This window comes from Diachasmimorpha longicaudata, chromosome 3 (assembly GCF_034640455.1).
Source record: "Diachasmimorpha longicaudata isolate KC_UGA_2023 chromosome 3, iyDiaLong2, whole genome shotgun sequence".
In the NCBI taxonomy this organism is placed as follows: Eukaryota; Metazoa; Arthropoda; class Insecta; order Hymenoptera; family Braconidae; genus Diachasmimorpha; species Diachasmimorpha longicaudata.
Window position 1 is genome coordinate 7,563,851 of NC_087227.1, and position 27,651 is coordinate 7,591,501.

At 39.7% G+C, this 27,651-nt stretch overlaps 4 protein-coding genes and 1 non-coding gene across 16 annotated transcripts in view; 3 read left to right on the forward strand and 2 right to left on the reverse strand.

Moving 5' to 3' along the window:
• Cno (canoe) overlaps positions 1-6,960 on the forward strand; it is a 45,493-nt gene extending 38,533 nt beyond the window's left edge. For 9 of the 10 annotated variants that reach the window (XM_064116581.1, XM_064116580.1, XM_064116582.1 and 6 more), the window contains 6 exons: positions 175-273; positions 746-887; positions 981-1,973; positions 3,397-4,438; positions 5,066-5,178; positions 5,332-6,960. In XM_064116581.1, the coding sequence (XP_063972651.1) occupies positions 175-273; positions 746-887; positions 981-1,973; positions 3,397-4,438; positions 5,066-5,178; positions 5,332-5,563 (2,621 nt within the window). In that variant the 3' untranslated portion in view covers positions 5,564-6,960. The remainder of the gene's footprint in view (positions 1-174; positions 274-745; positions 888-980; positions 1,974-3,396; positions 4,439-5,065; positions 5,179-5,331) is intronic. The other variant, XM_064116583.1, reaches the window with a different exon arrangement.
• On the reverse strand, positions 2,575-2,648 carry Trnav-aac (transfer RNA valine (anticodon AAC)). The gene has a single exon. It is a non-coding gene; the product is annotated as a tRNA-Val (tRNA).
• LOC135160313 (paired mesoderm homeobox protein 2-like) lies at positions 5,792-15,452 on the reverse strand. Of its 2 annotated transcripts, XM_064116737.1 has the most exons (4): positions 14,676-15,452; positions 12,894-13,063; positions 11,680-12,094; positions 5,792-9,734 (listed from the first exon to the last, which is right to left on the reverse strand). In XM_064116737.1, the coding sequence occupies exons 1-3, from the start codon at positions 14,779-14,781 to the stop codon at positions 11,693-11,695; spliced, it is 678 nt and encodes a 225-aa protein (XP_063972807.1). In that variant the 5' UTR covers positions 14,782-15,452; the 3' UTR covers positions 5,792-9,734; positions 11,680-11,692. The 2 variants fall into 2 exon arrangements, with proteins under 2 accessions (XP_063972807.1, XP_063972806.1); XM_064116736.1 differs by having other exon boundaries at positions 5,792-12,094; positions 14,676-15,442.
• Positions 7,888-11,151, forward strand: LOC135160297 (dual specificity protein phosphatase MPK-4). The gene is made up of 3 exons (XM_064116703.1): positions 7,888-8,017; positions 8,435-9,010; positions 9,274-11,151. The coding sequence occupies exons 2-3, from the start codon at positions 8,462-8,464 to the stop codon at positions 9,736-9,738; spliced, it is 1,014 nt and encodes a 337-aa protein (XP_063972773.1). The 5' UTR covers positions 7,888-8,017; positions 8,435-8,461; the 3' UTR covers positions 9,739-11,151.
• Positions 13,216-27,651, forward strand: part of Psgef (Protostome-specific GEF) — a 51,800-nt gene continuing 37,364 nt past the window's right edge. The window contains exon 1 of one of the 2 annotated variants that reach the window (XM_064116617.1): positions 13,216-13,275. Coding sequence is in view for 1 of the 2 variants with exons in the window: in XM_064116615.1 (XP_063972685.1) it covers positions 27,190-27,373 (184 nt within the window). In the remaining variant the exon portion in view is untranslated. Of the gene's footprint in view, positions 13,276-27,137; positions 27,374-27,651 lie in introns of those variants that run through there. The other variant, XM_064116615.1, reaches the window with a different exon arrangement.

The following is a 27,651-nucleotide window of genomic DNA, read 5'->3' on the forward strand; positions in this document are numbered from 1 at the left end:
ATTCATCAATTATCATTAATTATTTACTGATTATTTTGTGTTACGTCAATATTGGGCATGCTGGTGAATTAATGCACAATTCATAACTGTAACATAGTGCATGCAATATCTATGTATATATTCTACTCGCATGTGAAGCATTAAAAAAATTTTCTGCATCATTCGCTATAATAGGACCACGTCGCATGAGCGAGCGCGATCTGCCATCACGAATCGGACATGAAACGACGCACCATCAAATTCACAGCAGCAAATCAGTACCGGCACTTCACAGTAAGTAAATAAAACTGTTGTCCGACAACTCGTTCTTGACAACCGATCTTGAAACATATCCTCTTTTGCTCCGTTAATAATGTCAGAAGATTTGGGCGAATTAATGAATTTGCACATGTGTGAGAGCTTCCTCTAATTGAGTTGGTACTTAATCTCAACGAAGAAAAACATAAACAAAATTTAGATTTAAATGACGATAAGGTAGTTACATCTATCCGCGTATGTGCTTTAAAAGTCATACTAAACATTGAATGATAGTTTCATTAAAAAAGAGGCCAAATGTCCTTGGATAAATTGTCGAGGAAGAGCTGTCGTGCAACACAACACAGAATAAAATGTCATTGGCATACCTGCTAAATTGCTTGGGCACAATATTTTCCTGTCACCGTATTTGTCCACTAATTTCCCAACATCCTGAAGTCCCCGGTTCCCGGGAAATTATCCACCAAAAAACTTCAAGATAATTTCTTAGACGTAGGAACAATGGAGGGTAAGCAGCAGCACGAAGTCTTCAATCCAGGCTACAGTCGTGCATCATCAAGTAACAGTGTAACCCCCCCAGTCCAGCCACCCCCAATGCCCGCAATGAACGGTGCAACTTCCCTCCGATCACGGTAATTAATCTCAAAACTTTTCGTAACCTAATCACTCAACTTCCTCCCCGGTAAAATCCATCTAAATTGAACGTTACTTAAATCTTCCTTAAGGTCAAGCCACAATCTGCATGATCCGATAAGAGCAGGTACATTGCCACCCTCGGGATTAGTTAGTAGACAGCAATCCTCACCAAATCTTCATCCAACGCATCCGGGGAATGTCGGAAGTATTCAGAGCAACGAGGCGGAGAGATTTTATCAGAACCTAAGTGTCTACAGACATCAGGATCCCAATGCCAAACAGCAACCGAGTCCTCCACAACCATTGGACGAGAGGACGGCATTGCATAGCCAGAAGAGCTTACGGGGCTCCCAGAATTCTCTGAATCGACCGGCTACGGATGTCAATCATCAAACGCTGTCTAGGGACAGGCCGATTTCCGCTTATATTCCTCAAGGACAACAGCCTTATCCCGGTCAGATGCAGCAGCCGCGGTCACAGTCATCTAGAGACATTATCCGTCAGGAGGCGAAGCTTCAGGAAATGCAGGAGGAAGTTAGGAGGAGAGAATTGAGGGGTGGAAATCCACAGCTGGTGAATCAGTATCGACCAAATGCGTACAACTCTAGACCAATCACATCAGGTCAACCTGGTAATGCTATCAGACCGGCTAGGCCACCAGTGGGATCGACTCCAAATCTTGCTGCCAATTCACCAACATACAATTATGGCCAGTATGGATATAATCAGTATGGACAGTTCAATAATAAGCCGATTCAAAATCAGCAATATGCAGTTGTCCCGAAGAAGGGAGATCCTGCGAGAATGGGGCAGGTTCATGGGATTGAGCAGAACAGGGGATATGGAAATGATCAGGGACACTTGGCTGAGCAGAACCGGTTGTACATGGGGAGTCAGTATTCTAATGGACAGTATCCAAGCGAAGGAATGAGGGGACAGAATGGCGGTGAGGGTCACGGGGACGAGGTGTTACCACCTGTGAGACCTGCTTTACCGGAGGACAGTGGTTACAGGGAGAGTCCACCACCACCACCGCTCAACACTTCTACCCATCCATTGTATACGAAGCAGACTGATTCTGGGTAAATATCCCTTTTTTCTTTTTAATGGGTTTTTAGGGCTTTATGGGCCTTCGTGTTCGGTGAGATTTTTATGGTGGAAGCGGAGCAATCAAACTTGTGTCATAAATCAGGTGACGTTGCCATCCATGCACGGTTCCTCCTCGGGACGGGTTTATTTTAAATTCCACAGTTCATGAGAGAGATAAAATTTTATGATAGTATATTGATGGTTATCTTAATTGGAAAAAATATCAGGACGAAAGGACCGTGGAGTTATAACAATGTCATTAGATTAGAAACAATATGCGAAATTGATAGTGCATGTAATTCAAACGTTATTTAAAAAGAACAAGAATGGAAGATCAATAATGATTATAATCGGAATATTAAAAGATATCTGGAGGCAGATTAAATTTTTGAATACATTGTCAAGAACGTCGAGGGATTTCCTACATTATCCCTCAAGGGGTAATTTGGAATAGAGTGGAATGAGTTTCACTTGTCGGATTATGTGGACAATTTCGGGTTTCACACAACAATTCGAAATAAATAAATAAATAAATAAATCATCTCAAGGGAACGTCAAATGTTGATTAATTTCAAATTTCGAGAAAAAAAAAAATGTTCTCGCCCGGGTTCGAACCGGGGACCTTCCGCGTGTTAGGCGGATGTGATAACCGACTACACCACGAGAACAGTTGAGAAACGACTAACGCAAAACCGGACTTATGCGGCGGCATTGGGGGCGAAGTACTACAGAATAAAATATTTTATTTTAAAACGAAGTAATGTTTTTCGTAATTCACATCATATTTGTGTATATACGAGATCAATTATGATCACTTATGATTATGAATCATCTTCGCCCAAAATAGAGTTCATCGGTTTGAAGAACCACATATGTTAGCCGTGATATATTCGACGCGTGCCTATCACAAAATACAATCTTCACATTTGCAACGTAACAGTTCATTTAAATTAATAAAAACATAAAAATACATGTACTACATATTAGTTTATATAAATATTTGAGAAAAAAAAAATTTTAAAAATGTTCTCGCCCGAGTTCGAACCGGGGATCTTCCGCGTGTTAGGCGGATGTGATAACTTTTTTTTATAATAACAGAGTTTTTATTAGCGGATGTGATAACCAACAGACACCACGAGAACAGTTGAGAAATGGTCGACATAAAATGGTATTTAATACTGAGGAACGAAGCGATCTATTGAACAGAAGCTTAGTGGCTTTTCATAAATTGTGGAAAATCATTATTCTTTCTCACTAATTTTTAGAATATCTAAACATCGATTCTCTAGCTAAGTCGTGCTTCCTCGTGCTAATTCTCAATATTTTTAAAATTATTTTATTACTCCTCGAGATCTATTTATTCGATTGCACCGATATTTCAATGCTAACAAGTCCCATCATCCTTATGTTTACCAGGTACACGGCAAGTATGCAGGATCCTCCTCGAGGCAGTTACTATCCTGCAACGACAACTACTCAGCAGCCCCGTCAATACCAATACAATGCGACAAACCCCTGGCAACGGGAGGAACGTGAAAAAGAACAGGCGCGTCGTCGTGAGGCTGCAAAGCTCTGGCGAGATCAACAGATCGCTGAATTATCTGCATTACTAAGCAGAACGCCTCAACAAGAGGAGCAATTGCGAGCACTGCAACTAGAGCGTGACTTCCAGAAACGTGCGGAGGAGGTGGCTAATCAACAAGACGATGACGACGAGAGTACGGAAATTGATAATGAAAGTGCTCAGAGGGTGCAGGGACTCTTGAGAATGGCAGCTTCCCAGGATCGAAACAATCAAACGAATTTATCAGTATTAAGAACAAGCACTAGTAATCAGTCGATGAGAGGGCAGCCGTTGTCACCTCAACCTGTGGGGAGTCAACTGCAATCAACGAGTGTCTCTTTGCATACGGCCACCAGTCAAGGACAGCAGGGGGGTATCTATGGAGGGAACGAAGTAAATACGATGAACATCGGGTCCTCCATGACTTCGAGCTATACTTCCGGCCAATTTCCCGGAAAGCCATTGCCGACTGGCTACAGCGAGGACCGCGAGCGTCAGAGAAGGTTTGAGGAACTCAAGCGAAAACAGAACGAGTTTGACGAGAACCAGAAGAAGAGGGAGGAGGAACTCAGAATGCAGCAGGTGTACAACAAGAATCAGCTTCATCCCGGAATGCTCAGGCTTGATAATCTTGTGATTAATGGACCTAGTTCACCGCCGGGTGAGGCACCACCACCGCCTGAGAGGGGCTCCAGCTATGCAGTTATGTCACAGCAGAGTGCTATGAGATCGAACACCTCGAGTGCATCTAATGTTCCTATTGGGCAGCCTGTTGTCACCACGAAGAGGGTATCGTTTCACGATCCCAATGCCAATATCGAGACGAGGAATACTGGGATAACCAGCAATCCTTCATCCATGACTGGTATGGATACTATTCGGGAGGATCCTAATGTAAGTTCTATTCATTTTTCATTTCCATCTTTTTATTACAAAGAAAGTTTTCGATTTGAGCAAGGCTGAAAGTTTTACGCTACTTATCAGTACCGGGTACTGAGTTTCTTCGCCGTAGAAGAAATGATAAATTATGTAATTAAAAAACAGTTCTTCAAATGTAATTAATTTTTATAATTTGTTTTCATTCACTGAAAACCATTGTTGATGGAAATTAATTTTCTTGAATGAAAATTGAATGATGAATTGAAAAAAAATTAATGCAATTAATTTATCAATTAAAAAGTATCGCTATTAGACGTCTTCTTTAGTGGGTGAAGGAGACATTGTTAATTAACAAATCAACAAATAATAATTGACAAATTTTGTCACAACGCACACCTTTGCAGTTGTTCAAGTAAGGTAGTACTGTAACATTGAATTTTTATTGCGTGTTTTATTTGAGATAAATGTTCCAGTTTTCTGCATGATTCTTATGATCATCATCAGTATCATCTCAGCCTCATCGCCATCACCGTCGGTTTTATTGTTTGTTTTTTTTTATCATGTGCATTGCAAGAGATATTACTTTGAGTAAACCGACTTCGACAGATGTTCCATTAATTTTTCGGTTGCGTTTGATTTTAGAACTTTATAAATGACGCGGAGATACTGTTGGCATCTCCAAAGACTCCAGAAGGCCCTGGTGGGCCCTTTTCCACCGCAACACCAGGGGTTATAGGAGCGCAGGAAGTTTACAAGTGAGTTTATTTTTGTTATCTTTAATTGTAACAGTAATAACGAGGAATCGCTTTGGCATAGTAATACTTTTGTATTTCAATGAAGTCTTCCCTCTTTACAATTAATCAAAAAACCCCTGACTATGAAAAACAAAAATCATTGTCTTTTTACAGAGACCCCAGACAAAAACGATTGGCTGAAAAACAAAAACAACAGTTAAATTCCCTGGGAGAAGTCCCCGAAAAGCTGAGTTTCAAAGAAAAAATGAAGATGTTTGCAATGGAGACGGGTGAGGATGGTACCCCCAGGGACAAAGTGAAAATATCCCGGGCCCAAAGGGAAATCGACAATATCGGAAATCCACTGAGTCCAACAAACAACAATAACACTAATACTAGAAGTTAGATGAATTTTAAAAAAACATGTAAATACCTTCAATTAGGAAGAAGACAGTATTTTCTTTTTGTTTATTTTCTGTTATTCGATGAAAAAATCCAGAGTCTAAAGGATTTTCATTTTGTTGCGATACTCTTGCGAATTTTGTTAACGTTTGAAATCGTTTATATCAACTGTAAATCGATTTTAATGACGTATAGAATCATGAGTTTACCAGAATTTGTGTGAATAATCAAATTGCTTCAATTTTTTTTTAGTTATTATTTCAGAATATTTTTTTAGTGAAAATGATTATTAAAATGAACTAATCAAAGTACAGTCGTCAGTTTTACTCGACGTATTTCATTGAAATATATTTATTATGAATCAAACATAATATTTATATTTGATATAACGGCAGATCTATTAAAAATAATATTGAAGTAAAAGAAAAGAAAGAAATAATTGTGGTAGGAATTCTAAAATTATCAAGAATCAACAATTTAAAAATTAGAGAGAGATTAATTAATCATATTAATAACTCGATAAATCCACATTCCTTGCAATGAAAGAAGGGCAGCATATCTCACCTCATATTTTCAAAAACCTTTTAAATATTATCCTCAATATGTATGTGATATAAGAATAGGATTTTGTTTATGAAGATTGAGATTAATGACGAAAATTTTCACAAATTGTTTGATTTTCATTGATAGGATATAGAATTGGCCCTAGACATAACGTCAATTATCTACAGATATACAACATTCTTTTTTTTTATTATTATTTATTGCTACATATTTTCATTAAGTTTAACAGCACCGAATAGTGATACGTTGAGCAGCTTGTTATCATACTTTTTATATTAAGTAATTGAAATGATGTGGCTAGCTGAAATGGTCTCACGTGGACAGCCATAAGACAGATAAATACAAATCTTTTAATAAACAGATATTATTCTATCGTAGACATTAACAATAATGAAATTTGTAGCCTTACCGATGTTATAGAGAGATTATTTTATCTCCTAAATAAGTGTACTTTAACAATTTAAAACTCCAACTTCAGGCATGATTTTTATAAGACGAGAGATGAAACAAATGTGGTTACATAGAGATGAATTCCCTCCTTATTATGTATAGCCTATTTACTCATTGCACTATATTTTGTATTACTGTTTTTCATTATGAGGATTTATCCAGAGGGTTGAGAGGAGGAATTTAGGACAATGGAAAGACATGTTTGCAAAGCAACTATATCAATATTAGTACACAGTATATTTGATCATTAATGAACTTTCGAATATGTTGGTAGATAAATAGTCTTTAGAAATTGCTATATTTTTCAATTATAACGTTGTGTAATTATTTTGTAAAAGATTATAATATTGGAAGACGAACAAAATAAAACTCTTGAGTATTCATGAATTTGATTTTTTTTATTCGGATAGTTTTTTATAGCATTGAATTTTCATGTAAGATTGCATGAATGTCTTATAAGTTATTAATTTCTGGTGATCATAGCTTTTCGGGATTCAAGCTCGCAAGTTGAGATAGTTGATTAGTGGGCACCTGAAAGATATTTATGAACAAAACACCCCAATGTACTTAGCCCGGGGGAGGGGCTGCACATAGAAAAACTAATTAATGTACTTGGTTAATGAGCAGGCGAATTTTCGGGCAGCTCACCCAATCGCCAAAATCGATGGTGGCGCCTCTCCCCATCGGGGTCAGTATTAACATTGACGTAATCCTCTAGGTTGGTAAGCCCTCCTCGGGGCGCTGTGTACCGTTTTGAGGAGATAATTGAATTTGGAGCGGGGAGTTGTTAGAATTTTTATTTGATTGTATTCAATGCTTGGGGGATGTACAAACGAGGAAACTTTTATATTCGTGATTTACAAACGATTTCCAACGAAACTAGGTACAGCTCAATAGAAAATTAATCTCTGTTCACGTTCCACCCGCGGTGGCGCTAGTGCCAGTAAAACTCAACAGTCGGTCAGCTTCAGAACGAGAATAGATTTCTTTTAATCCACTCCCTTCACGTTAGCCAGGAATTTCTTTACCGGCAATAATTTCAGGGTAGTTCCGGAAACTGCTGATAGAAGAGTCCCAGGGCCATGTGGAATATTTTGTTGATTATTTTGGAGGCTTCCGGAATCGTGACAGTGGAGAACAATTGTGTTGTTCCTATGCTTATGCCTTGATCGTTGCAAAGAATCTTTTTTCTGGATTTTTTGGGGATTGCAGTGATCGTATATGATGGAGCGGGGGTGGGGGTGTTTGTGGGTGATGAATCTGGGTTAAGGTCGACTGGGAACCCCCGACCCCAGCAGTGGACGTAAATGTTATTGATGAGCACGTGTTGGTGAAAGTGAGATAATCATTGTTTTGGAGCACAAATAATTAAATCTTTGAGCGCTCATTAAGCCGAAGAACTGGCGGACTGAAGGGGGTTTTAAGAGTGATAACCTCGAGTAGTGTAAGTAACGAAGGGCTGCCGCTGACCTACAAGTATTTATATCCTAGTGGGAACCGTGAGTAATCGATCAGAAAGGTCTTTGATGGCAGACGAAGTGATAAAAATCAAGAGGAAAAATAAGTGGAGTTGAAAAGTGAGAAAATACTGAGGAAAATCTTTGGTTCATTAACTCTGTTATGATTTCCAATTGCCGGTCATAAACGTTTTTTTTTCCGAAATAAAAACGGAAAAACAGTTGCATCAATTGAGAGGAATTCCCAAATTTTTAACTGAAGGTCTAAGAAATCTTCAGCGTCCTTGAAGATCAATTTACTCCAGACCCTGTGACCCTCTACCTAAATGTTCTGAGGGACATTTAAATCCCAAGGCTATTCTTAATCAATTTTCAAAGACCTCATCGTCCCCTCGTTTTTCCAGAAACTTAAATTCCAAAAGTCTTCAAAAATGGCGAAATATGAAAGTACCGAATTAACCCGCGAAGATTTCGACGCAGGTCCCTCAAGTGCCGATGAGATTGAGCCCAACTTATACTTAGGAAATTTGACAGCAGCGACTGACGTCAAATGGCTCAAAGAAACAAAAATCACGCACATTTTGACAGTGGATTCCTGCCCACTACCCAGACGAATCCAGCTGCTTCCAGATTTGACCGTGAAGTATATTCAGCTGACGGACATGCCGCGGGAGGATTTTCTCCCCTTCTTCGATGATTCTTATAATTTCATCGATCAAGCCCTGACTTCTGGTGGAAAGGTCCTGGTACATTGTTATTTCGGAGTATCAAGGTCATCCACCCTCGTCATCTCGTACATGATGAAAAAGTATGAGATGAATTTCGATGTGGCCCTAGAGTTGGTCAAGTCCAAGAGACGATTCGTAAGTCCAAACGCGGGATTTGTAGCTCAGCTGAAGCTTTACGAGGATATGGGGTGCACGATAGACACTAAGAACGTTCAGTTCAAAATGTACAGGCTGCAGATTGCTGCTGATAAGGTGAGGATATTTTTATCTGAAGTTTTTACTGTCAAATCTTTGATCAGTCTGATTGGTATTCTTGATTTTATTTTGTTGCTCTTTAATATTAAATAAAATAATCGACCTGGAGAGCTCTTACCCTAAAATTGGATATTTAATTTCTAAGAGCCCCTGATCTCCTCCTTTACCTGATTTATTTTGTACCGTATTTGCTATGGTGAAAGGAAAAATCTCACTGATTGGAAAAATCAAACAAACGACTCTTCCCTTCCCCCCCAAAGGTTCGAAAAGCCAGGATTCTTCCATCGACATACGTGGATCTGATAAAGCCCGATCCAGCCCTAGAAACTGTCCGTCCAGAGCCAACGGTGTACCGTTGCAAAAAGTGCCGGAGGATAGTTGCAAGTGCCAGCAACATCCTCCCTCACGCACCAGGTCAAAAGCACGTATGGCGATACATTAGCAGAAGAGGTGATAAGGGTAAAGTACTCCCGGTGAAGGCCTCCCAACCGGACGAGATGTGCGACAAGATTTACTTCATCGAGCCCATTGCCTGGATGCCGGACATCCTTCACAACGTCGAGGGCAAACTGAACTGTCCCAAGTGCGAGGCTAAACTGGGCTCCTTCAGCTGGATATCGGGGTGTCAGTGTCCCTGCAGTACAAAAATCGCACCGGCTTTCTATCTGGTACCATCTAAAGTCGAGTGGAGCAATGCTGTGCAGAACGTTCTTGTGACTGTCTGAAAGGGTGGGGTTATTTAAATTATTGAACCAATTTTGAAATAAAGTACTAGGTTTATATCCATGTGCCAATGTAGGTAGTTGTTGTGGGTGGAACGATCTGCATTTTTTCAAATGTAAAATACCTCGAGAAAATAATGTTTGTAGAATTAAGGGGCAGATGGGAGGGGTGGGTGGAGGCATTAGGAGGACCTCATCGAGGTTCAATTGACAAACAGAGGTGAGGATTAAATTAGAGGTGAGCAAATAGATCGGAAAGAATAAACAATCATGAGGGTTAAATGGAGGAGCTTATTCTTAAGAACATTTCTCTCATGTCAACCCTTTCGTTTAATGATCAAGATCTAAGGGCTGAGTTGAGGAGTGCTCCGAGGACTTGTGCTCTCCCATTTGACCCTTACAAAAGGGGCTTGGCCTCGCGTTTAATCTACATTATGGAATGAGAGATTTAACGCTGTTGGACACTTCCTCTGCCGTCTGGTTCTTTAAAAAGTTTTCCTAATTGCCTTCGGTTTAAAAACAATAATAATTCGATAAGGAATGACTCCATGAGAAAATGTCGTAAAACATTTTTTATTATATCCCCTACAAAAATTTACTTTTCGAAGCGTTTTTGTGTGCGTATTTTTCAGAGATTGTGGGTAAAGTGAATTTTGAATGCATAAAGTTAGGTCTTACGTTTAGTGCAGAAAAACAATCACTTTACTCCTAATACCAGTTCCAAGAGGAAATTCGATATGTGTGAAAATAATGTGATATGCCTGTGTGCGAAAAATGGCTCTTTCCGCACTTGCAACCCAATAAATTTCATAAGACAAAAAATGTTTTTCGACATTTTCCTTTAAAGTCGATAGTTCTGAAAAGATAAGTTAGACAAACATAAAATTATTGTTCATAAAACATGAAATTAATTTCACGAGTTCAACCACTTCATTAGTAACAATAAGTCGAAAGTGAATTAGTTTTTGTTTTTTCTTCTATTTTGTACTTTCTTTATGCAAGATTGTTGATTATTCTAAGATTAATAAGAGTCATGTTTTTCCCAGAAATTATTAATATTGACTTTTATTAAACTACTATTTTCTGATATTTAAACGAGAATTTCGATCCAATTTTTTCTGAAAGAAGACTCAAGTATTGTTGACTATTTTAAATTAACGTGCCAAATATACTCAGAGCCCACTGGATGTGATTCGAGTCGACGTTTTTAACACATAATTAAACTTGTATCGATGAATTTACCCCAGTTTCAATGAATGACATCTCGATGTGAACCTCCGCCAAAGCTTACATAATGTATATCAATACGAAGTCGTTTACACGAGTTAATTCACTCCTCCTTTTTATTGAATTACAAAGTTCATAATTTTTACGTGGGTCACTGGCCACGATAATAAAATCAATGTTCGATATAAATGTTTTGTTAAATTAATTAATTACCCTGTATGTTCTGAAAAAATCCCGTAAAAATTTCCCAAACAATTTTTTTGTGTTTTCAAATCGTAGATTATCTCAATAGCGACGAGTTTGAGAGAGAAATTCAATAAAACATTTCTTGTAGAGCATTCCTTTAGCTATAAAAATATACTCCGATATTTTTTCCTGTCTCCACCCCCTACCGAGATAATCAAATATTTCTCAAACATGAGAACCATGAATCCGCAATCATCCACTGTTTCCTAATTGATCATTATCTTAATAAGGAGAGGTCCTATAGTAAAAAGCCACAAGAGATTTATTTTTGAGAATCGAATTTCCTACAAATTAAAAAAAAATATATTTTCTCCTCAAACCACACCCTCCCGAGATAAGATGAAGTTCGTTATCGCTAAAAGAAATAGATTTTCGATCATTAGGACTTCCTCAATACTTAAATACCTAATCCTAATCCTTATTCATAAATAAAAAATTCTCTTTGGTTTTGAGAAGGCACTCGACATTTACCGAAAATATTCTGTCACATACTGGCATGCATTGCGGAGTAAGGAGCACCGTAGGGATGTCCCCTAAGTCTCAGTGCGTTTAACCCATTCATTCCGCCCTCGATACCATTGTGAACGTCAGCCTGGTGATAAGAACTGAATCCAGTGGGACCAAGATTCCCATTAACAAAGCCGTGACAACTCGCGGGTGTCTGAACAGCTCCATAAGCCTGAGACGATCGCCAGTAATCACCGTAGGGATACTGGGGCCCTTGGGTAGACTGCAGCGATTCAGAGTTGGTCTCGTGGGTGTGGGCAATCCTAATGGGTCTTAACGGCAAAGTTGTCTCAATTTCACGTGTCGATGAGGCACCTCTGTTGAGGGCGGAGCTCCTCTCATTTCGGCGGAATTTAGCGCGACGATTTTGAAACCAAACCTGTTGGCAAAAAAATTGAGACGTCAAACGGACAGGGTTGACTTCGAAGGTATATCCAGCGAGGCCGACTATTAAAATTCTAATTAAATTTCCATGATTAGTCAGGATTGGAAATGAGGAGATCCATCTCAAGTACTGAAGTCAAGTCGATATATTTAATAATATACTATTTACTAGGAGTAAAATCGTTTCAAAACCAACTCCTCAAAATTTTCCTTCATTTACCCAGTCTCTCTGGTTTTTTACAAGGAAGAAGCGGATACGAGCAACGACGGGACAGCGTGACGGCTCCTGGCAGTCGTGCCACACAAGAGAATGAGGATGAGCAAGTTTAAAAAAGGGAACGAAGAGGGAATCTGAAAAGCCACCAGTGGTGTGCACACGTGCTCCGGACTATCCCGATACGCTTGTGCAAGCATGTGCGTGGTATCTTCAGCTAGTGCCGCTGCAGGGCTAATGATAGCTAGTCCGCCTGACAACCTGTCTCCTCTGATTTTCTGCCTAGCTGTCCGTCCTCCCCTCATCCTCACTATTTCATTACATTTGCCAAAAAGTTGTCAAGCTCATGTCTCGTTCATTCCAAAAATCTCCGAGTACACTTGCACTTTTTGTGAAGGATTCACTGGCAAATGACAAATTATTTCAACATTGTTGCATTGCCAAAAAAACCCTCCAAGAGCGAACCATTTATGAGGCATTGGCAACGATCAATTGATCCTGGGGTGACTATGACAGTTTCCTCCCCTCGTTCTGAGTTAGTGACGTTAGTAAATAAAATTGTTTATTATAAAAATAATACCTGCACCCTTGCTTCGGATAGCGCCACTCTAGTCGCCAATTCCTCCCTAACAAAAGCGTCAGGATAATGTGTCCTCTCGAAAACTCTCTCGAGAGCAGCCAATTGCTGGGCAGAGAATGTTGTTCTACTCCGTCTGGGTCGTCTACCCCCTCCGTTCGCGTCACTGCAGTCTACATCCCCCACGTAGAGATAAAAAAAAATATATCTTAATTAACAAATAAAAACAAAAAAACCCCAGGAGTGACGATTTTTTGAGCATAACTGAGGCGAATTGTTTCTAGTGACTCGTGGAATTGTGGTGGCAAATGGGCCAGAGGGTGTCTGCATTCGACTCGTGACGGTCTGTTCTGCTGAGGCGAGAACACTCGACGCGCCGACTGGGGTAAGTCGAGCGTTAATAAAAAAAAAAATGAGAGAATGTGACTGAGAGACGAACAACGATTCGGTGGTGCGATATACGCAGAAAGGGGCAGACACGCGGATTTTCTGAATGGCACCCACTGTGCTTGGGCAATCATCAAAGCGGCATAATACGAGCAGCATGACGTGAACGAAACGCGTTATTTAGACCCAATCAAACGCCTTGAAGAAGAGCCTCACGGAGATTTACGCGATTTCGATGAGTTTTGATGATTATGGATTGATTGCTAGGGGTCTTACAGGGCTTCCTGGGAGTCGACAATTTTGTTTGCTGTGAGGTACTTTGATTTTGAGAACTGAATTGATTTTTTTCCACTCGGGGAAATTGCGAGGGACTGGGAAACCCCGTGGATGATGAATCTCCTGTCTTCAGGTTGCAGAACGTTTTTTTTTTAATTATGAAAGATCTACACATTTTTTCACCGAACGTTCCATATTTTTGGGACTTTTTTCTCAAAGTTCACTGAAAAAGGGAGTAACCGTTCCCTAATTTTGACTGAATATTGTTTTCACTGGCAGAACGGAACAGGCATGTAATTTTTCCTACGTGTGAAGGGTTGAAGGTAGTGAAGGCTATTCCATGGATTTGTTGGGATTTTTTAGGGAATGAAAGGAATTCGCGAATAAAAATATTGCTCAGTTTGATAAGAGTGGCGCGTCAATGCTGTAATTCTTGAATAATGATCGTGTAGGATTTGAACCTACATCATCAGATTATCAGAACCATTTAACCGATTGAGCTAACGGGGGTTACCACATTTTATCATTAATTTAATCATTGTGGTGATTCGCCAGGCGGTGGTTTCAGGCTTAGTTTTAGGAGCTGTAAATCGCGGTTTCCGTCGGGAAATAGGTGGAATTGATGGATGGAATGTCAAACGTTTCATTGTATTAACGGAAGGGAATGATTCACCGGTGGAAAAAATTACCAAATTTCGTGGATGGTCGACTATCACTTTTCAGTCGAGTGGGATTGATAATCGATCCAATTAACAATTATTTAAGGAAAAAGTTCGAATTTTACCAATCTACTCCCTGAAAGTCATGGATTAATTTGATGGACAGATGGGAAATTTAACTGATTCCTTGTCGGAAGTTACCACATTTACGATTGATTTTACCATCGCAACACTCGCTCACAAAGATCCACAATAGAAAAAAAAATCACCAATAATTTCCAAGCGACAAATTCTCTCTTTGCAAAATCAATTACTGGAAAATCATAAAAATAAATCGAGAAACTCGAGCGATAACTAATTAACTCGATAAACCCCATCTTTTCAATTAGTACACTTCCAATCTCCTCCATCCCCCACCGAAAATTAACCAACTACCCCGGAAATTAATGAAAGTACTAATTACCAAGATTGTGGGTGGGTGTCGATAACAGCCTCGACACCGTGAAATCCTGCGGCACGTGGGGATTCGGCACTTGTGTAGGCACTCCACTGTTCTCATTGTCCAACATTTTTTTATTAAAAAAAACTTCCAAAAAAATATTCACCAATACGACTCTCACCAGGCAAACGATTCTACCCCACTTAATTCCATATCAAATAGAATGAAAAAGAATGCACATAAATCCAATAAAAATTATTCGACTCATCCATCAAATTATGATAATAACCAACATTAAATTCTCTCACTCGACCCACATGATGCCCCAGAGACCCAGATTAAACGATTCCATCAAAATTCCTCGTTCTCTCTCTGTCTCTTTTTGTTATTTATACGTATCACGTGTTTCACAGACTAATCGAATTATTCAAATTACAGGTCCAATTTACCACGGACTTGCTAATGCATTCAGCCAAATGACTGTCGTCAATGCTTTTTCGTGTCTCGTGGCATTTCTCCCCCCCATGGTCCCCAGCGCGGGGGGCGGTTGGGTCCGGTGGAGGTGGGATGAGAGGGGGCTGTGGGGGGGTAGAAAATTAAATGGAGATGAATACGTAAAATTAATCACGGAGATTATTTTATCCCGGACGCGTGCGCCAGGCGGCAGAATGCCAACTGACTTTGGTGAAGTTAAGACGTGCTTAATGTTTCTCAGTCCTCTCACACTGACGTCTTCACCATCCCCCTCGGTCCACAGTGATCTGCCACTGTCTCACTTTAACATATGTCCCGGGGCAATTATCTTGCTCCTGTTTTCGTCGGTTAGACACGGGAAATAGAGCGTTTTAGGAGTGGGTGGGGATTTAGAGTTTGGCTCCACCCGGTTAGGGATATCATTGGCTGGGTTATGCACTGATTGCTGCGTGATTTTAATTAATTGCGGGAACGATGGGATTAATTATAGCAGGGGGAGAGTGGTGGGCTAATTGATTTTAGGGGATTAATGAGATTTTGCCAGAAGGAGGGAAGCGATTTATTTCCGTTGGGGGAGTATTATTGGTGGCACGTGATTTTTTTTTTTTCGTTTTTATTGAGTTTTCTTTTGTTCAGAGTTATTATTACTTTTTTTTATTGTGACCCTCGTGTGACTATTCCCTGAGTCTCTCATATTCATAAAAAAACTTCTGGTTGTTCGTTCTGAGCTTGTGAACTTAATGAAGAAGAGATGAACGAAGTTATTGATAGATTATGGAATGTTGAAAAATTAACACTTCTTGTGTTAACAAATTTTAATTTTATACTTATTTGTTGTGTTAATAGTGAGCCTGACGTAGTGATTTTCGTGTTTAATTTTTTTTTAAGTGAAATATTGGTAAATGAAAAATGAACGTTTTGAATGAGCAAATTTTTTGCTTCGGCGATATTCAGTGATTTTTTGCTGGCGGCGCCAGTCAAACCACGACCCTGTCCTCTCTCATTTCCAGCGAATACCGCGGTCAGTATTGAATTTCACAAGCATCTCAAGTTATCTAAAACCATCTTCAGATATAATACATCCTCATCCATGCCACTTGTCTCATCTTTTCAAATGCATTCCATTCAGAAATAATCCTTAATACTCGTGCATTCACGTGCCCGGTGGTATTATGCAAGAGTTTTTATGACTCCGGATTTGTTCGATTTTGTCGTAAAATCTGAGGTGATTTGACGTTTACGAGAGTCTTGGAGTGGAGGAGACACTTTTGGAGTTAGTGACGACAGCTGAGGCCTCTCCGGGATAAACGGGGGGATACACTGTAGTCAGTTGATGGAATTATTGTGATTCCTCGGGTTTTGGAGGGCTTTTGGGGAGTGGAGAGGGTTAAAGGGATCAGTCGAGGTTGTTTAGGAGCTCGTGGAGGTGATGGGTGACTTATAAAATTCTCGGGACGAGTAGATGGACGGGAGCGTCGCGGCGCTCTGACGGCTACACGTCGGCTTCCATGGGGAGAATTATTAAGCGGGTCTGCATGCATGCTTTTTTGGGTTTTCTTCGGGGTGACGGCTCTGGCGAACGTTTCAGTTTTCATTTTATGTTTCTTTCGCATTGGGAGAAACTCGTAGATAACTATTTCACATTATTTATATTTTTTCATGCTCAAGACGAGCCTTGTTTTTTCATTGTCAAGTTGCAAAATAATTTGGGAATTTTTTAATTTATATTGAATTTTTTCTAATTTTTTTTCTATATTCACGAAAAAATTTTACTTTGGGGAATAAAAATTGTTGTGACTTGTCAATATTTTTGTGTTTTTCGGATTAGAAAAATCAAGGAAAAATATTGCGCAATATGAATATAGCATTCAAGCTCCCTCGATATTTTTTTTTAATTTTCAAAATATCTGAAAGTGGGCATGAGAATAAAACACCCATTTTTATAGCTCCACAGGTCCCATTTGCATTCTCTCATTTTTTGGGAATAATTTGTTTCGCATCGGCCCAATGATAGATGTACTCCCAACTTGTCTTTGCGGAATCTCACGCCTGTATTGCCCCGTCATGAACCTGACCATGAGATCGATTGTGTCTGCCCTCTCCATCGCTCCAATTTTTCACCGATTTTTTAAAAATAGTTTATCACCTTTTTCCACACCGAAAGCATAAAACTAAGGAAAAAACATGGGGAGCGCCCGGGAAAATGCTAAATATAATGAAATTAGAGTTTGAAAAAAAAAAATCTTTTGTGCGCGAAAATTTTTTCTCGTATGTTTTTTACATTTTTTGGAGGCACGGGTCCACCACATGGATCGGTGATTTATACGCACGGTGGACATCACCGGAGACTAGCCACGGAGGGGGAGAATTTTTTTTCTTCATTATTTTCTAGGGCTAACTCAATAATTCCGTGGGAAAAGTGGTTTTGATATCAATTTAATGAATGAATTTTTACGCATCAGTGGACGTGAGGCGCATGAAAGATGCTGGATTGCAATTTAATTCAACTTTTGGGGGGTTTATGGTGAGGAAAATCTTGGTTCAGTTGAACAGATATTGTGGATTTATGGGACGGTTTTGTTTGTTCTGAGGAGGAGCTCTAGTTTAGGGGCACAGGGGTGAATAGTTTTTTTTTTGGGGATTAGTGCGTCTTTAGGGATTTTTTCAGAATGTTTATCAGTGAAAAAACATTAATGGGAGAATGATTCTTTTATGGTTGAAGAAATGATAAATTTAGAGTTTTATTAATAACAAAAAATAGTACGAGCGATACAAAGTTGAATTATAATTATTTTTAACGAATACACGGGTTTGATAAAAACATCGATATATTTTTTTCAATAAAAACAGTAATTGTTTCTTTTGATTCAAATTGGATTCTCCGGAATTGAGGTAGATTTACAGATTTAATAATTGAACCAATAAATCCATATTCAGCAGTAAATGTGTGAGATGAACATATGGGGGCAATAAAGTTTTCGATATATTTATAATAGTCCAGAACGATTCAGTGCCATCATTTTTTTCAATGTAATAAAAAACATTTTATGTTCAGCGGTTTACTAACGTCGTGGATTTATGGGGCGTTTTGTTTGCCCTGAGCGAAGCTCGTTTTCCAAGCAAAATAAGGGTGAATGGAGCTTTCAGTGGATTGAAGGGTACTTTTTAGATATATTTATCAGCGCAAAAAATGTAATAATAGGAATTATGATTGTCAAATAAACGATACATTCCGGAATGTTTTGTTTGCTCAGGAAAAAAACTGAAATTTCCGGGTTTTCTGGGTTCAATGTAATAAATAATTGCGAATAGCAGAAGAATGCTGACGGCCTTGGCTCCGGATTAGGATATGCCATTCAATTACTTTATGATCAATAATTACGAGCTGATACCTATTTAAATATTATCTCATGTCAAAAATAGCAAAAAGACGTAACGCAAAAAGTAAAAGTCACCGTCAGCCGGATAATCTCGACTCCCCGCGTCTTTTATTAATAAACATACTTTAACCTTTCACTCTCGTCAACTTTCCCTCAGAATTTTACATTCAAGAATGTTGTAATACTTATTTTTTCCAACGGAATGCTCTTCTTTAATAATCATTTTTTCACCATTAAAACTCATCATGAAAAATCCACTGAGAATCTAAATTTCACCGGAACGTGATTAAATGACTGCGAGTTAAAGATGAAATGTATTTTTTATGATCAATACACTGTCACCTGTATCGCATTTCACTAGACTATTCGCCAAAAATGCAGTAAAAATGTTTGAAAAAATTCTCATCCCTTCGCCGCTCGACTACTACATCACGAATGTACCAAAATTATCGATCCCCACCTGAACAAAAGAAATAAGTAACTGGCACTCCTAGTATGAAGTTCATTCAGACAACTTTTTAAATTCCAACGTCAAAAATTGAATCGTTTTCATCCGGGGGTTGAAGCCCTCGTTGACGTATCCACGTCAGTGTCTCGTCACTGGTTCCATCAAACAACTCGGACCCCTCTCGCAATTCGTGGGAAATATGGATTTCATTCCCTCCTAATACAGATTTTTTCGTTCCACCGGACAGGCGACGTGTGTGGATTTCTTTTATTCCTCACCTCCCTCCTCCCCTCAACACCATTATCTGTGTCTCATGAACCATGAGGATCAGTGTCTTCGGGTGAAAGCACGTGAAAGAGCCTGTTCGCACTGCATTCTGGACAGTGTCCAGTGTTTGATACACGGGGAGTAAAAAAAATAGGTGAAAAAATTTGGGGTTCGGTATCCGCGCAGATGCTGAGAGTCTTTGTTTTTTTTTTTATTTTCACAGGTTTTTTCTATCTTCTTTGGTGGGGAAAATGCGACGATCCAATTAAGAGCGAAAAATCCTCGAGGAGCTGTTGAGAGATTCGAGCCAGATGATGAAGAGGTATTTTACAGTCAAGTGATTTGGGCTCGTTGGGACAATCGCGAGGCATAGGACAGTCGCAAGATCTATGCCCTTAATTTTCGAATTATTTTCCAGGCATTGGAGTCATTCAAAACGTCATTCTTTCAAAACGAAAAACTCATTAGATCGCATTCGAGACGGAGACCTTGACGTTCCGTAGATCCACAAATTTCTGTGCAAAAGTGACAGAAAAAACGACCAATCGGTCAAGGCCAGCTAATCCTCAAAGCCAATAATATCAAAACATTTACCACAATTTAGAATATGGAACTCGACACCACCCGTCACGTTTCTTCATGACATGATCGATCTCCAGACGTCCCACTGAAACCACCCTGGTACCCTCGATTTGTCAACTAGAACCTTGAACATCTCCCAAGAACACGACATAAAGGATCAGACGTTACTGACCCGAGCACAAAAGAAAATTCTGTTCATCAATTGTTACAGAAAATTCAGTGTAAGAAATTTTGCCACAGAGAGCAGCCCTAAATGGGTAAAAAAAACTTTGGCGGAACCAAAAAATTTTTGGATCATTAATTACGGTGGGATAAGATGAAAAAAATTGTGGTAAACCGTTTGTTTTGTCAGGACTACTCTTCCCTTGTCAACGAAAATGAAAAACAATTTTTCCTCAATACCTGTGGGTGCTTTAAAAAAACGTGATAATCCGTCATCATTAATTCTGTAAACTCAAGAAAAAAGGCTAAAAAAACTTCTGTTTTGTCAGAAAGTTTCCCCTTCTCAGAAGAATTTATTAAAAAACTTGGGGTCATAAAAAATGCTTCGAATCTCTTATAATGATCCCAAGACTATCAACACAGGTCTAAAAAGGTGGTGATCTGCGATCATTAGTTCCCCAAAAAAAAATTTTAAAAAACTGGGGATTTGTCAGGAGAATTTTCCCTTTTCCATAAGAAACCATTGCTTCACATGAAAATGACTCGAGGCTTCCTCAACCTCCCCGAGACCCCCGTAATCCCCGAGAAAGTGACAATCCGCGATCATTAATTCATTCTCACCGATGAAAAAAAATCTTAAAAAACTTCTGTTTTGTGGAGACCATTCCCTCCCTCCTTCCAAATACTAAAAAACGTGTACCCAGTGTAAATCAACTCCAATATCGACTCCAGGAACATCATCATAGAATCATTAATAAGAGTGCATCCGCAGCAATATCGTAACACGAGGAGGCCCCAAGGACCATCAGGGATGATCGGACAGTTGCTCCCTGGAGTCCTTGAACGAAAAAAAGGGCGTCAGAATCTCCACCCCAGTGCCATTCCTGTGCCCGAATGTTGACATTCATCATCAAAATACCACCCCTCCTCCACGGGATATCTTTTATTATCTATTCCCTTGCTACTGGGAGTGACTCGCATAATGAAATCTTCCATTCTGATGCCTGTGCAGGAGTTTTTTTTTCTCCTTTCAGACGACTTTTCATGGAGACCTGGGTAAACATGCATGTGCCGACAGGGAAAATCGTTTTTGCCTTTGAAATGCGGCACGCGCGGTTTCCTCCTTCGATGTTGTTTTTTTTTTCTCTGAGAATTGTGCAGTCATCGTCAGTTATGAATTTTATTCGTGCCCTGGGTTTGATGAAAAATTGGACATGTGACTGAGAGATATGGCAGAAGGAATGGATCATTTATCAGATTTTTTTTCAATAGAAAAATTGTAGTTTTTTACATGATTTGGCCTCTAAAGAAAATTTATATGAAACTGGGGGTGGGCGAATGGGGTCGCTAGCTGTGAGTTTGAAATAAAAAAAAATGATCTCTCCCCAAATTTCTTCTTCACGCTTATCGTTAACTCGGTGGCATCTACTTGGTGAGCTGCCAAGATAATATAACACCAGAGAGGAGAATTCTTCATTTATTTATCTCCCACACTTCTTGAAGTGATCGCAAACTCCTAGAAACTTTGTTCGCTCTATCTCCAACCTTCGTCTGTAGCACAACTTCATTGAATTGATTTACTACAAAATAAATCTGATCCCCTTCATCAAATATTCTCACGTGCAGCATAAAGCTCTTGTGCAGAAGTAATTTCGATTCCCACTGATGATTTTACACTCGAAAATTCAGGAGTCAATGTCCATGTAAATTTCAACCCCTCGTCCTCACGATAAATGAAACATTTCCAATGATGTCCTTGAAGAGTCCAACGAATCGTCATAAGTGTATCTTCACCGGACAAATCGCCCTCTTTTGAAACCCCACCAGCCGAATATATTGTAAATTCGACCCGGTGGATGTGCGGTATATCATACCATGCGTCCTGAGAATACCAAAAAGGGAATAAATCGCGAGTAAAAGACGTTTTCTCTCTATTTGTTCCTGCGTGAATGTGTCCTTGGAAAGGCTGGGGTTGGGCATTTTACTTGGCGCGAGACTTGACAATAGTCTTCTCGGGCCCCAAGTGACCACATCTGCGGTCATCGTCCGAGGCCACCGTGACGATGATCTAAATTTTAAAAACGGAAAGTATGAAAAATTCCGTGGGATTAAAAATGTCCTTACTACCGGAGATAATTGGAGGACAATGGGAGAAGATGAATTAGACGACTTTCGTGATTTTGTCACGGATCTTGTTCGGCACTTTGGCAGCGGGGCCTGCTGGGGGACAGTGACATTTTTATGAGACGGGTTTTTCAGGGTAAATAAGTTGCGAAGTGGGAGGTTGAGAGGTTTGTTGTCAGTCTGAGGGGTTTGATGGTGAGATAATTGTGGGACTTCTCCGGGAAAGTTCTACGGGGTCTTCGGGACAATGGGGGAGAAGCCCAGTGGAGGTGCCAGGAGGTTTCCGGAGGGTAATCACAGGGATGTGAGATATTTAATGATTTTTTAATGGGGAAAATTGGAAATTAGCACGTGTCGAAATGGTGACGCGGTTTGAGGGACAAAGAGGACTTATTTATGTTGTTTATTTTTCATACTTCTTTAAATTTTGTTTTCAAAATAGTCTAGTAATTTTTTTTACCCTTTCCCATAAATTGTCGAAGAGATTTTGAGGAAAGGAATGATTAGAGTGAGTAAGGAAACAATTATAAAATGTGAGCGGAATTAAAAAATGAAAAAAAATATTTGAGTGATATCTTGTCTCAATTTTCAACATTTTTCCATTTTTCAGTTTTCATTTAAGGAGTCCTGTCGCGAGTCGTTGGACCAATTATAGGGGTAATGCGTCATCCCCGTCAATTAGCAGCGGAAAGTAACGATGAGCGAGTCTACCATGGATTTACCCCTCCCCTCGTCCTCTGATATCTCCGTCTCCTCTTTGAAAACCGCAGATGACGGAACCGCAGATAATTTTACATCAACCCCTCCCCACCCGGAACCTCAACTTCTGTATTTAACACCATGTTGCGGCTGCTGTTCGACTGATTCACCGAACATGCGACTTCCGGGGATGCGGTGGGAGATGTTTTCTACTGGTTATGTTGGTGGGATATGTATTAATGGGTTGTAATTTGTCAGTCTTATTTTGGAGTATTATAATTGTTGTCACCGGTGCGCTTGACATTGAGATTCACATTTTTTAATTAGGAAAACCATTATTCAAAAATCCACTCAAGGGAATGAGGAAAAATCGATGAAGAGATGTAGAAAAAAAAATCCATAAGCCAAAACTCCAAAATTCACTTTTCCGCAAAAAAAAATCAATAAAAATACCTTTGAATAATTATAATAATTAAGTTATGGGCCCTTCGTCCACATGTGGCGTCAGAAAATCCTCCAACGGATGCGCGGGAGTAATTTCCAACATCGGAACAAGAAAATTACAGTTTCGGAAGTTGCGAGACACGCGCGTGGTCAGCTGGCAAAAGGCGTGACCCACCACGAACACAGCGAACTAGAAGAGAGAGAGAAAAAAAAATCGCCCCTGAGTGAATTCAATTCCACTACCACCGAAGCGCAACGACAAAAACTTATACGCATAATTTTCCACTCACCACACTCGAAGACCATTAACCTGTCATACATACGATTGCAGCTAATAACGTTTTGAATACCTTCCCAAGTGGTCTTTTTACTCGCATTTAGGTTATTTCAACGTCATAAGTGCCTTCTGCTCTGATGACGCTGATAGGAGATTTTATCCTTTAATATTCAATTTGCTCATCATCCATTAAAAAGACTGAATTCATCAATTTGAAATATTAATTCCGAATAATTTGAATTTAATTCCGTTATGGTCGGTAGAATAAAAAGAAAATTCTACTAGATAACGTCGAACTTTAACGGAAAAAAACATTTGGGGCCCAGACTACCGTAAGAAAATTGAAATTAATGAAAATTCCGCATTTCTTACCCCAAAATTAATTACACAACCGACAAAAACGTTCGCTGTAATAACAGAAAAAAGCCTATTTGCCTATTCCTTCATCTTGAAAAATAATTATCAACAATTTAATAAAATAACTGACAGTACGGCATACATAACAAAACCGTGACTATCCAACCGAACAAACTAAAAAAAGCCTGTAATAATTTCAACGACTTTCCACCCCCTACGACAATATTTCCCCGAACCTCCTGATAGCCTCTCTGCTACAATCGACGGGGAAAAAAAATTCCGTTGATATTCCCATAACTCTCCGGGGGACCCTGTGACACGACCCCCCCCAGCACTGTATCCTTCATTAACCCGCGTGTAACAATAATAATTACTCCACGTAGGCGTTTCACCGTTGACTAGAGCAGCAGCAGCAGCATGCCAATTCCTAATGCATCCAACCCTTTGCTGTTGACTCCGCTGCAGTCTGACATGCACTTCACTACCCCCTCCTCACACTTTCCCCCGTGCACTCAGAACACCCGCGTTAACAGAGCATGACCCCTTGTTACGCCCTCCACCCCCTGCGCGAAGCGGTTACGAATAATTACGCATTCATGGTATTCCTAATGCACCAACCGGGTTGTCAAATGTATTCTCTCAACCCCCTCCCCTCTGAAGCGGATGAGGGGGAGGCAGGGGGTGGTACGGACGTCGGAGGGGGTGCTGTAACATGTGAACAAGGGGTTCATGGACACCAGCTAATGCTGATCAGCTTCGTTACGTTCTTGTATTTATTCTCGTTGTATTTTTTGACTCCTCTGTTTCATTGCAATCCTCGTTATCCACAGTGGATTGGTAGGGGTTGAAGGTGGGGGGATGGTCATTGTGGAGATGACACCGGGTGATTATTACTGGAATGCTTAGAAGTGGAGTCGTGGGGTGATGGGGTTGTCGGAGGAGCCTTTGAGGGTTGAATGGTAGCATTGTGATGGTCAAATTTGAAATTTTTATTTTTTTGGGGTAGGATAATTAGGTACTTTTGGCTCTGGAGGGATGTGAAGGTTACCCTATCCTCTAGACAATATCCGACATCGCAGAATGGGGCGTCAATTGGAAAAGTGGGCACTAGTGATCGGGAAATATTGAAAATTGAAGATAATTTTGAGTGAACGGTTTCACCCCTATTATTCAGCCATCTGATGTGTCATTTTTGATCGTCTGGCGTCTCTCATTTACGTCTGGGCGGTATTAATTCCATGGCCCGAGGGGGTAGAGGGTAGAAGAGTGGATTAGCCACCGGAGGGGGTGGAAAAAGACAGCGAGGGGATGTGTTTGGAAAAGGGTCGAGAACGTTTGCACAAATATTTTTTCAAGTTGAAGAGTGGAAATTCGCGCTGGGACGTTTAGACGAGGGATTGAATTTTTTTTCTAATGTTAATTTGACAAGTGAAGGCGGAGATGGTGGGCCTGTTTTGATAAAGCCTGTCAAAGGTTTTTTTTTGTTATTTCAGCGGATCGAGTCGAGAGATTGTTTGAATAAACGTTTTTTTAAGAAGTGGATTCTTGTATTGCGGAGCCAGAGATGAGAACTTGAATAGAAAAAAATATCAAGTTATTTTTTTGTGAGAATTAAATTCATTAGACAAATATTCAGAATGTGTCTAGTTCTGCAGATAAAACGGTCGAGATAGATTTTTGGAACTTAATTAATACAGACATTATAGTTAATAAATAGATTGGCTTTTTTTTTATTATTTCTTATTTTATTAATTCCATTTTTATTTTTGAGAATTGTTTTGTTCTGGCAAATAATTCTAGATTCAGAGGCTCTTCATGATTAATGAGTGAAAATATTACCGAAATGAAGCGAAATTAATTAAAGATAAATTAAATTTGTTGTCAGTTGTAAGGGCTTTTATTCCACCCCGAAAGGGAAAATAAGACATTAAAAATGGAAATTTGTCACGGCTTCCCACAACTGCATCGAAAATTGTTACTTCTGGGGGCTGATCTGGACTATTCCCCCGCCATACGGTGTGTCCGGTGAACAATACCCTCAACTCTATCGGTATCACGAAGTTAAAAAATTGAAACAAAAAAAAAAAATTGTGAAAGTTGGGGCGGTCTATGTGCATCCGTCGATGCACACGTGACCAACTACGAACAATGGTAACTGCGAAATCATCGAGTTTAATCCCACTGACCCCATAATGCATCTGTCACAGGTAACACAATGTCGCGACAATTTACTGAATGTGACCATGCATTGTCCTCAAAAGGGAGATATATTGTAAAAAATTATGAACGAATATGGACATCTCGATTGACGTGAAATCCACTTCTGTTTGACTTCGATGAAGTCATTGAAACGAGACGACGGTGAGTCGATTAAATTATACCATAGGATTTGCGTTGGGCTCATAATCGCTCACCAATGACTGGACAATTTTTTTATTTTCATGTCAGATGGAGTGCTATGCTGACATATGTCTCGACTAGAAGATGAAAGCAATAATTCTATTTGTTGAAACTATTTATGGAAACAGACATGAATAGGATATTGTGCATCAAGGGCGGAAAGTCATGTTTTTCCGCCCGAAGGGTAAATGTCGTTTTTTAACCCTCCGGCAAAAGAGAGTTTGGCTTTCACTTTTTGAAGAGCGGGAGATGAAGGAGGACTTGTCAGCCGACGACGCAAAGTGCTCAGTTTTCAGGGCGTAAAGTGCACCCTTTCCGTGGATATGAGCTTCCAAATTTTTTTTCTGATTTTTTTTTTTGTAAAATAATTGTAGAAAAAATAAGAAGTGCATTTGTCGTCATCCCTCGCTCCGGATATCCTCAAAAATTGTAACATTTTCATTACTGCCAGAATTGACAGAAATCACCGACTTTTTGCGCCATAAATTGGCGCCAACAAGGCATGAAGAAAGTAATGGGGTGAAAAAAATTTTTAAAAAATTCTTCACGCTAGTTTTTTCCCGGGGGATTTCTTCCGAATGTCCTGATTTGTGGATTGTAAAAAGAGGTGTCATCCGTCGATATTCTCCACCGTGTCTCATAAATTTCAATCAGCCTCGAGTCACGCGTAACCTCCACCTGAATATCGTGACGAAAAAAAAAACCACCCCGAACATTTAACGTAATTATTCGGCTATTTATGTACCTTTTTTTCCTAAAAAGATGCCTTTCCACGCTCCTCTCCACTTTCTTCTTCCTTCAAAAAACGGCATTGGCCATTCCCACAAGATGGCAACCAAAGGCGTCCAGGTGTTACTAACACGGGACAGAATTCTACACCGGTACTGGTGGAAGTAGGAGAGTGAATGTTGGTGACAAAATACAATGAGGAATAATACGATACAACGGCGACGAATGTTAGGAAAAAAAATATATATCTGTGTACACACGACAATGGTCGGACTTGATTCAACGAACACAGGCTCATTATTGGTACGAGTAAGGCGCACCATTTTCAGAGAAGTTTGTGACCCTGGAGAAAGATCAGGACCACCCGTTGTGATACCAGGTTAGTTATGACCTTTGACCTTTTCTTTTCTTTTTGACATGCATTTTTGGATTTTTGTTTACAGGAGTTGTTTATGAGAGAATGTGATATTCGATGGCTCGGAATAATTCGAGGGTTTATGAATGTTTATTCAAAGGGGAGTGAGTGTTATCGGAAACGTATGAGATTTTAGTAACCGAAATTTTATCGCGACTATGAAACACCACATGTAAATCACCGCTTTTGGTTTCAAATTCCCGTCGAGAATTTCCTGCTGATCATTGATCAGAATCTTGACA

Coding starts and splice junctions, on each gene's coding strand:
- LOC135160297 (XM_064116703.1), top strand. CDS start 8,462: ATGGCGAAATATGAAAGTACCGAATTAACCCGCGAAGATTTCGACGCA. Junction 9,011..9,273: donor TGCAGATTGCTGCTGATAAG/GTGAGGATATTT, acceptor TCCCCCCCAAAG/GTTCGAAAAGCCAGGATTCT.
- LOC135160313 (XM_064116737.1), bottom strand. CDS start 14,781: ATGTTGGACAATGAGAACAGTGGAGTGCCTACACAAGTGCCGAATCCC. Junction 13,064..14,675: donor GACACCCACCCACAATCTTG/GTAATTAGTACT, acceptor TGGGGGATGTAG/ACTGCAGTGACGCGAACGGA. Junction 12,095..12,893: donor TATCCGAAGCAAGGGTGCAG/GTATTATTTTTA, acceptor TTTTGCCAACAG/GTTTGGTTTCAAAATCGTCG.